The sequence below is a fragment of the Dendrobium catenatum genome, unplaced genomic scaffold (genome assembly GCF_001605985.2).
Source record: "Dendrobium catenatum unplaced genomic scaffold, ASM160598v2 fragScaff_scaffold_993, whole genome shotgun sequence".
Lineage (NCBI taxonomy): Eukaryota > Viridiplantae > Streptophyta > Magnoliopsida > Asparagales > Orchidaceae > Dendrobium > Dendrobium catenatum.
This window is the reverse complement of record NW_021319455.1, coordinates 1,418,535-1,429,288: the sequence shown is the minus strand read 5'-3', so window position 1 is coordinate 1,429,288 and position 10,754 is coordinate 1,418,535. Positions and strand designations below refer to the sequence as shown.

Sequence of the window (10,754 nt, the reverse complement as noted above, 5' to 3'; positions counted from 1 at the left end):
GCCTCAATAGAGGGGATACCCAGACCCTCAAGACGTTTTGGAAGTCTTGGAATGCCAAGCGATTAAGTGAAGCTTTCTCAGATTAATATTGTCATGAAATAGAAACCTAGAACATTGTTTAGAAATTGTCATGCGACAAGCTTTTGGTATGATGGATCCTTTAATCCTGTAAGCAATAGTGTTTGAAATGGTAAACTTCATAAATTGAACTCTACCTGCAAAAGAGACAAACTTTGCTTTCCAACCATCAAATAGAGTGAAAATCTTACTCAATAGTGATTGGAAGTGAGAAGAAAGAAGCCTTGTGGGGGATATGGGGAGGCCCAAATATTTTAGAGAAGAGTCAACATGAGAGATTCCCAGAATATTACAAATAACAGAAGAAGCATTTGTATGTTTTGAGAAAATAATAGAGCCCTTAAAGGGGTTAATATGGAGACTAGAGGTAGTAGAAAAGTGTTGTAAAGTTGCAAGTAAGCTAGCTGCATTATGGGGAGTGGAAGAACCAAAAACTAGGAGGTCCTCCGCGCCAAGCAAATGATTAAAAAAGATCCCATTTAGATTTAAACCAGAGAAAGGGGGAGCAGGGTTCAGGCGATGCAGGTAACATGAGAGGCTGTCCATCACAATACAAAAGAACAAAGGGGATAGCGACTGGATGAAACCCTCAAGAGAGCCATTAAGGCAAAGCATTATGGGGAGTGGAAGAACCAAAAACTAGGAGGTCATCTGCGCCAAGCAAATGATTAAAAAAGATCCCATTTAGATTTAAACCAGAGAAAGGGGGAGCAGGGTTCAGGCGATGCAGGCAACATGAGAGGCCGTCCATCACAATACAAAAGAACAAAGGGGATAGCGAATGGATGAAACCCTCAAGAGAGCCATTGAGGCAAATTAAAAAGTAGACGTTGGAAATGCAGTCGTTAACCCATTTGATAAACTTTCAGGGAAACCTTGTTGATGCATCCTGTTGAGCAAGAAGTCATGAGAGACTGTTTCGAAAGCTTTCATTATGTCTAGTTTAGCACAGAAAATTGTGTGGACCAGCGGTTGAATCATGCTGCCCCTAAAAAACAACTGCCTTGATTTCCTCATAAGAGAAGGGAGCAACCAAAGAGTTAGCTAAAGGCGAAGGAACAATGCCACCCGAAGGGATGCACAAATCAATTGCATTAGGTGGAGCATCATAAAGTCCCTTAAAATGTTGAATAATGGCAGTCACAATGTATGGAGGGGAAGTGAAGTGACCAAGAGGGGTATTAATCTCTCTTAAAATGTTTTTATTCCTCATGGCATGTATTATAGCATAAAGGAAACCGAGGTCATCTTCTCCATTAGAAAGTCATTTGGCGTTGGCTCTTTGAGAGATTCAGGATGTCTAAGAAGCTTGCATATTGGCTAATTGATCATTAACCAGCTTAAAGGTTGCATTTAAATGGAGATTTGGTGGATTATTCTGGAGGTCAACAATGCATTGATGATGTCTGTATTTTAATTCCAGGATAGAGTTAGAAAGGAAGTTGGAGGAAGCCCAAGCTTTTTCTTTCAAATTTCTTTTGAGGTTTTGAAGGTAGTGAAAGGAGGATGCAATAGGGGAGGCAGTGAATGGCCTAGAGAAAGCATTGAGAACTTTATCCCAAATGTCATCCATATAGGCCCAATAATTCTTAAAAAGAAAATGGCAGGGGTTGGCGTTGGAGGAGGTGGTATTAACTATTAAAGGAGAATGATCAGAGCACATAAGAGGAGCCACTTTGTGGAAGGCATGAGGGAAAAGGTCAAGAAATTTTGAATTAATATGTACTCTGTCCAGGTTGATATGTATGGGATAGTCAATCCTCTGATTGAACCAATTATAGAAAAGGCCCATGGAGGCCGATCTTGAATGTCACAATATGAAATAACGTTATTAAGCTCCCCCAATCAACCCAAGGGTAAAGGAGAGCCGCCTGCTTTATAAGAATCAAATTTGTAGCAATTAACATCTCCCATAATCAACTAGGGTTGAGAGGGGTCAGGCACCAAATTTCTTAACTGATCCCAAAGAGTTTTTCTATCATCGACCGAGTTGGCCGCATCAATGACAGGCAGGAGAATCGGGTGTGAAAGATTCCACAGAGAGAGTTCCGTGGATGATTTGAGATGAGAGGGAGGGAGAGAAAGAAAGGTGGGAGGAATCACACTTAATCCAAATTCTACTAGGGGTATAAAGGCTAAAATTATTGCAGCAGTTTTAATTGTTAAAAATGAGATGAGAGTTGATGAACCAAGGGTCCTCAACATTGGACAAGTGTACTTTAGCTTCTAAAATACACAACAACTTCAGATTGTAAGAGCTTACAAGACCTTTGTAAGCGTGCACCTTGTCGGGTCTGTTAAACCCCCTCACATTCCGGGGGGGACATCAAGAGCATTCTTACCTCGAGTCTGCTTTGGGTGGGAAGGGGATTGAATTTTGGTAGTGGGTTTCTGCGAAGTAGGGAGGTCATTAACAGGTATGTTAATGTCAGAGGGACACCATTCCCAAACAAATAAAATTGCTGAAATTTTTGCAATGAAAAGCATCACCGAATGAGATATACATATGATTGTAAACAAGCAAATAGATATACTCAGAAAGTTAAAAAAACAAAAAACAAAAAAATTTGCAGAGTCATGAAAAACCTAAACAATAATAGATTATAGATAATAATCACAACACATGAATTTTTTTTTTTTTTTAATTTGGGGCTAAGTCCGTATGTTAAAAAGAGAGGTTACAAAGAACCACAAAAAACACCCATAAAGAAATTACAAGTAAAACCATGCACAAAAAACCAACTATAAAGGGCAAAACAACACCCCAAAAAGGCAAAATTAGTCAAAAGAGGGCTCAGGAGAGCAAGAACCGACACATTCGGGCAATAAAAATCATGGCATCAAAAGCTCTGAAGCCCTAGGGAAGCAGCGAGAGGGATCCAACCTCGATTTCCGAAGGACCAGACTAGAGTAACGTTCGGTGCTCAACTGCAGCAACCACCAGCCTGGGATGAAGATTCATCTCTTCCTCCAGCTGGACCTTGTATTCCTCCATATCCAATTTTGATTCCATAAGACTGTAAAAATAATATTTGAATTATATTAAATATTAGTACAAATATGAAAAACTAGGTGTTTCAATATCAATCTTAATTAATAATTTATTAGATGCTAAGTCTTCATTTGGTACGGTTTTTTTGCTTCTTTTTAAAGAAGTTTTTTAGTAAAAAATATTAATTTTTTCTTTAAAAGTTATTTTAAGAAGCAAGAAGAAAAACGTCCCAAACGAAGCCTAAAACTTAAATCCATAAAAGCACTATTCTAGAAAACTACCTAAACTGCAATTCTAAAAAAAAAACTACTTTTCAACTTCCACAAAATTAGGCTTTTGCTCTCAGCTATTTATCAAACATCTAAAAATTGCTTATTCCCTTTAAGAAAGAAGATAGGGGCAGTAGAAAGCTATGAAATTTATACAAGACTTTCAGAAATAAGCCTAATAAAAGTATTTATTTTATCATAAAATATCATAATACAACCATCTAGATAGGAGAGAAGAGGAAAGCAACTAAATACCTCATTTGACACATCAAACACACCATCCTGAATCTTCTTGTAGATCGTAGCTGCTGTGTTAATGAATGCCTGTACAATATTCAACAACAACAAAACAACAACAACATCAAACCTTTATCCCACTACCTGTACAATATTCAAAACATTATAAAATGATAGAGTAAGTTAAAAGAAACAAGGCTAGTAAATTTCATCTACTGCTGACCTCCTCAACATTCTGTGGAGTTTTTGCTGAAGCTTCCATAAAGATTAGTCCATGTTCTTTGGCAAACTGTTGGCCTTCCTCAGTACTTACAGCCCTTCTATGAGAAAGATCAGATTTGTTTCCAATTAACATAATAGTCATATTAGCATTTGCATGTTGTCTTGCATCTTCAAGCCAGCTTGCAAGATGGTTAAATGTTTCTCTCCTGTAAATCACAATGAAGAGGTATATGGTAAATAAACAAAAATGAAATAAGTTGCCAATTACTAAGGCATCACAAATGGCAGGCATACCTGGTAATATCATATACCAGCAAGGCACCAGCTGCTCCTCTATAGTAGGACCTTGTAATAGATCTGAATGATTCTTGACCTGCCTGTAAAAGAGAGAGTTTTGAATGAGATGATCATAAATTGGATCATCTTAAAAATTTGGGTTTCGTTTGGGACGACTTTTTTATTGCTTCTAAAAGTAACTTCTTAATATAAAAATTAACATTGTTGTACAAGAAAACTGCTTTAAGAAGCAGAAAGAAAGCCGTCCCAAACGAAGCCTTAGTTTCTAGGATATAATATTACATAAAAAAATCTACTTTGCTTGGATGAAACTATCCTCATATACACTTACGTGGTTAAAATTAGAATCTAATAATCATGATCTATCAACATTGAAATTGTCAAAATTAAAAAAGATAACTTAAGATCAATTTTACCCCTTCAATCATGAAGATAATAATTGGATTCTTATGGAAACAACCTATTAAGACTAGATCACATAATTTTGAAGGCAAGCAATAACATAAGATATTTCATTAGATGAGAAATCAATTTTTATGAAAATGACGGTGTAATATGAAGCACACTAAAAACCTAAAACTATTTCCAATTTATTTTTTATGGAGGCCAACTCCAACTCCATTATAATGAGTCTTTCAAAGTTATTTTTCATGGACTTAAAAGTGTACCAATTTCACAAAAAAGGATTGAGGACAGTGAGTAGCAAAATGAATACACGTAAACACTAAGTGCAAGCAAGATCAATATAAGGTAGCACTTGTTCCATATGTTTATTTCCCTTCCCTTCTAAATTATCCTCTCCTTTCATACATGCCTCCATTATCTTTCCCAAAATCTAATCCTAACAGGGGTGACACTATCTCAAATTAATTAAGTTATAACACATCCTTTTTTGGTTCTAGGTCCATTTAACAAAAAATGAGTACAACAACAACAACAAGCCTTTATCCATGAATTTTTTTTCTCCGTCGTGTCATATGGAGAGTCAAATTCTCATTTAAATCTAATAAACAAAGGTTATCTCTAATACTTTCTATCCAAGTCTTTTTAGGCCTACCTCTACCAATTTACCAGAAGGCGAGGATCAACTTTAAAACTTTTTTTTTCCATGCAAGGTATACTATTGCCAAATACCACATTTTAGACAAGTAAATGGGTAGTAATCTACAAACAAATTACTAATTCATAACAAAGTGAAAAATACTACCGTATCCCATATTTGCAATTTGATCGGCTTGTTATCAATGGTGATCATCCTAGCACCAAACTCAACACCAATAGTCAAATCATGTATAGGTTGAAACCTCTTGTCCGTGAATTGCAATAGGAGACATGATTTCCCAACACCTGAAAGGAAATTATAAGAAATGTTTACATTCAACTGGTTCCCAAAAAAATCACTACAGATACTACTCACAGATAATCACAAACATAATTTCATTCAATTGGTTCCCAAAACATTGCTTCTTCTGATTAACAAAACAACTTAAGAAGGGATCAGAGAAGCGAACCAGTGTCTCCGATTATGATGTACTTGAAAAGGTAAGCGTAAGACATTCTTCCTCAGATCCGGCGCTCGTTCTTCTTCCGATCAAAATAGCTAAAGCTTCGTCTAATCTGATGGAAAAGAGGAATTCCTGTCGGGAGTAAGAATCCCCAAGAGGTGCTGAAGAAGGAGAGATCAAATGTTATCTTCGCGGCGAGCTCCCGGCGCGGCTACCAATCCGACAGGACTTAGGAGGAGGAGGCAGAGAAGCTTAGAACAAATGCAGAAGAGGAAAAAGCAAATCGTAGACAGGCAAACGCCATTGAATGGCTCGAAGCTCCGTTTATGCATTATATAAATAAAGAAAAGCAAACCTAAATAAGGAAAAGCAAACCTAACCACCTCACCGGCGGCAAGAAAATTTATTCTAAAATCGTAAACCGTCCGTCATTCCGACTACAAAACCGCTCGGCTTCTACCTATTTAGGTTGTTTGGTTTCTTTATTCTTGGTTTAAAAATGGTTATTGATCAAATATTATTTAAATAAATTAGTGATTGTTTAGTTACATTATTTTTTATTTGTTTATGTAAATTTAAAAATAGATAAAAATTATTTGGGCACAAATTGATAATTTTTAATTACTCTCAAATATGTTAGGGTGCTTTTTTTATCTTTTCTATTTAATAGTTTTTAGTGAGGTAATATTTTGATCATTCAAAAATATTAATATTATTTTAACGATTCATCAAATTTTATATTCTATTAGTTGTATTAGACATAAATTTATTATTATTTTGTTTCTGCTTAAATATGTATTAGTTATTTAAAAAAAGTTTTAACACATAATTAGAAAATAAATAAAAAATAGTAAAAGTAGAAACAATAATTGCTCGGTGGCTTTGTTGGTAATGTTAAATCACCTAAAGCGAGTGAGCTGAGTTCGTATCCCAAAATTGTCCTCTTTGTGATGAACTTTTATTACGTCCGGTGTAAGGACGTAGAGGAACATCCGGTTGAAGGCAAAATTCCGTTAAAAAACTCTATATTTGCTTGGTACAACTAGGTATTATTTGATATTAACGAGGAATACCGCTCTTTGAAGACCAATACCGAGCTGTACCGAGAAATACCGAGTTGTACCGAGTTTTTCATATATATATATATCGTGTTGTATAAAAAAACCTATATATATCGTGTTGTATCTCGTATATGCATGACCCTCTTTGTGAATACAAAAGAGTCTTTATATCCTTTTATTGTGTCCTGCATTGCCGGAGTATATCGCCTTCCGGATTCAAAGTGTGACAAAGAAAATCCTAATAAATCTTTAGTCACACCAAAAAAATCCAATCTAATCTAAGACTTACCAAGACATCTTATGGAGATCAAAACTAAAAGAAAACTACACAAATAATTAAATCTGGATTAATGGTACTTCTAAATGATATAAGATAATTTAGAGTTTTGATTAAATCAAATATAATCTTAAATCTAATTTCCTTCCCAAAGCCAGAGTAAATTCATCATAATAGCATTTCAACACAATACAAAACAAATCTAGCTAAAATCTATACCTTGCGAATAAACAAGAAGAACGGTGGAAAGAGAGAATGAGAGAGAAAACTCATGTAGAAGGAGAGGAGTTTGAGAAGAGTTCACACTTCACCGATAGCTACTATTTCAAGAAAGAAACAAAGGAGGAGAAAAGGAGAGTTTGATGGCTGTTACAGAATATAAAAAAGATGATTCATTAGCCTAAGTTCTATACTAGGTTTAAATGGCATGAAAGGGAAGATATAGGCAGGCGAAATCAAACAAGGCGGGATGAATCACATGATTTCCATGATTGGAGAGAGATTTATGGCTAGGAAGGAAGTTTGGCTGGCTGTGAGCTGTTGACCTGTTTTTTGCTCCAGATTGAGTCAAGGAGTTGATCTGGTCAAGATTGACCAGGCTAGACCCCAGGATCCATCCCAATGGTCCAGAGAGTCAAGCCAAGTTTGTTGAGCTCAAACCTAGTCCTGGGTCAACCTGGTTGACCAGGTCAACCAGGGTTGACCCAAATTGACACTGATTCCCTTCCACTTGATTTCATATCAAATTCAAGCGTCCTCGAGCCCATTTCTCTTCACCCTTGGACTTAGTAGGTCGAGCTCAATCTCCTAGACCCAGACTTATGCCCTAGGTCAACCCAGTTGACCAAGTCAACATGGTTTGACCCAATTGACCTTAATAGGCCTAATTCAATTTCAAAGCTAATTCAAGGGTTCTATGGCTCAATCTACCTTTCTCTTGGACCCATTGGACTAGGTTGACCAAGTCAAATAGTTGACTTGGTCAACCCAAGTCATAATGAGTCAAATCAAGCCATTAAAACCCATTAAAACTTATTTAATGCATTAAATTCCTCCCCAATGGATTTGAATTGCAAATCACGGCCAGGGGGAGCTGGTTTCTCTCCTAATTGCTTAAGGATTAGATCATAGCAGTAGATCTAAGGGTGATGACGTTTAAATAGCAAAAATTAGGTCTTTGGAAGGATCTTCTTGGATTTTCTCAAGCACCAAAGTGTCACGACCCAACCCGATCGGAACGGATCCCGCTCGCATCGATTCGCGACAGAACTTGAAACTTAAAATCCAGGATCTAGTTTTGAGACTTGCTTCAGAACTTTCTTCCAAATGTAAAAATAACAGAAACACAGAGCTGCTATAGACTTTCAAATATACAGAACATTTCATCTATATTTCTTTCATCAAAATAATCATGTACAATATAGTTCATGGCTTACAGACAGAAAGAACAGAACAGAAAAGTCATGACTGTACAAAAATAAAAAGTACAAAACCCTAAACTTATAGTCCAAGACTTCCTTCCCTTTCCCAGATCCTGAAAATCACGCAGAAAACAAGAATAAGCTAACAGCTCAGCAAGACTACACTCACCAATCAAAATCTCCAGAAATTCACATCAGAAAATAAATCAGAACCAGATATTCCAATAGCGTACATAAATCGTATAGAAATCATATAGTCATCAGCATACAGACACTTGCTCAAATAGAAGTCAAATCACTGATATAGAAAAATAGAATTCACTTCATAAACAAAAATCGTACAGAGCGAACAGAATTATACAGAATAAACATAATCGTAGAGAACAAATAGAATCGTACAGAACAAACAGAATCGTCTAGAACAGACAGAATCGTACAGAACAGATTTCAATTAAGATAAAATCACATTTCAACATCAGATCACATATCAGATTTCAGATTCCCAGACACTTACAGAATCTCTACGGATTCTGACCCCTTATGCCTCCCTCTCCTGACACTGACAGAATCCCAAATTTTGGCCCCTTATGTCTCCCTTTGTGCTTATAGCACCAGAATAGAACAGATATACAGAATTTTTAGAATAGAACTTATTTTTAGATTTCTCAGATTTCCCTGACACAGATAGAATCTCAAAGGATTATGGCCCCTTATGACTCCCTTCTGATATCACAACACATCAAAACATTCAATTCAGAAATCATATTTCGTTAGAAAAATTGTTAACAGCATAACGATAGTATACGAAATTTATACTGAATTCACAAATTTCAGAAATTTACCAAATTATCACAGATAGTATAAAACAACATTGTAAGACTTTATTGTACTGAGACAGTAAATTCATACATCCAGATAAATTGTTATTCGATCAAAACTCTACAGAACTCAAAATACTCGGTAAAAATATTCCAGAAAATACTAAAAACGTGCACAATTATCATCTCAGAAACATACCAAAAGTTACGCGGTAAAACCTTTATCAGTACAAAATGGAATCAATTATTCGCTAACGGAAACAAAATCCGAAACAAAAAAGTCATCAAAATCATCGTTTCTGAAAATTGAGAAAGGCGGAATGTGCCTTATCTCGAGTCGGTCAACTTCTTCAACTATGGAGACGGACGAAAACAGAGCGAAGTTGCCCAAAAATCCACTTTTCTTCTTTTTCCTTCGAATTTCTCTCTTATTGGCTTTTCTATCTCTTCAAAAGATCTCATTTCCATATATATCCAACTAGATCGTCCCGGGACGATTTTCCCTCTGGACATCATTCGTTCGGACGTGTACAGTAATCGTACTTGGACGAGTTGCTCTCTAGAAAACTTTCGTCCAGACGAACCCCAGTTCGTCCTGGGACGAACTTCTCTGTCCAGAAATTCCTTTACAACCTGTACCGATCATCCCGGACGATCCACCTACGTTCGAACGAACCTGGAAGGAAAAACAGCTTTCACAATCTCCTCAACTTCAGAAAAATGTCATCCTTGACATTTCCAAAAACAAAACTGAGCCAGAATAGATGCGGGTATGACTGTCTCATATCCGACTCTTTCTCCCAAGTAACTTCTCGTGCTGTTCTGTGCTTCCACTGCACTTTAACCATCAGAATCTGTTTATTTCTTAACTTACGCACATCATAAGCTAAAATAAGCTCAGGCACTTCCTTATACTGCAGATTCTCTTGAATCTCCACATCATCAACAGAAAGTTTCTTTTCAGAGTCAGAGATCCACTTTCTCAAAGAGGATACGTGAAACACATTATGTACGTCAGACATTTGATCAGATAATAACAACATATAAGCAGACTTTCCAATCCTTTCAAGGGTTTCAAAAGGTCCAACATACCTTAGACTAAGCTTGCTTATCCTTCCAAATATGCTAACACCTTTCATCGGACTGACTTTGACATACACAAAGTCACCAACCTGAAATTCAACAAACCTGTGCTTCTAATTGTAATACTTATGTTGTCTGTCTTGTGCAGCTTTCAATCTTTCTTTAATTAGATTGATTTTCAGAACAGTTTCATCCACAAAAGTTGCACCCATTTCTTGTTTATCTCCCATTTTAGTCAGGGTCAAAGGGGTTCTACACTTTCGGCCATACAAAACTTTGTAAGGTGCCATACCAATACTAGACTGAAAACTATTATTATATGCAAATTCTATCAAAGAAATGTGATCCTCCCAACTACCTCCAAAATCCAGAACACATAGCCTCAGAAGATCTTCCAGTACCTAAATAGTCCTCTCAGACTGTCCATCAGTCTGCAGATGAAAAGCCGTACTGAAATGCAACTTCGTACCCAAGCCTTGCTGAATACCCTTCCA

General features: G+C 36.5%; 2 protein-coding genes across 2 annotated transcripts; both read right to left on the bottom strand.

Moving 5' to 3' along the window:
• Window positions 1-659: 659 nt before the first annotated feature.
• LOC110092046 (ras-related protein RABB1c-like) lies at window positions 660-6,028 on the bottom strand. Its single transcript, XM_028697757.1, has 6 exons — window positions 5,607-6,028; window positions 5,303-5,442; window positions 4,093-4,175; window positions 3,800-4,004; window positions 3,595-3,663; window positions 660-3,095 (listed from the first exon to the last, which is right to left on the bottom strand). The coding sequence occupies exons 1-6, from the start codon at window positions 5,650-5,652 to the stop codon at window positions 3,003-3,005; spliced, it is 636 nt and encodes a 211-aa protein (XP_028553590.1). The 5' UTR covers window positions 5,653-6,028; the 3' UTR covers window positions 660-3,002.
• Window positions 6,029-9,803: 3,775 nt separating this feature from the next.
• On the bottom strand, window positions 9,804-10,316 carry LOC114580381. The gene is made up of 2 exons (XM_028697725.1): window positions 9,929-10,316; window positions 9,804-9,853 (listed from the first exon to the last, which is right to left on the bottom strand). The coding sequence occupies exons 1-2, from the start codon at window positions 10,314-10,316 to the stop codon at window positions 9,804-9,806; spliced, it is 438 nt and encodes a 145-aa protein (XP_028553558.1).
• Between the last annotated feature and the right edge of the window lie 438 nt (window positions 10,317-10,754).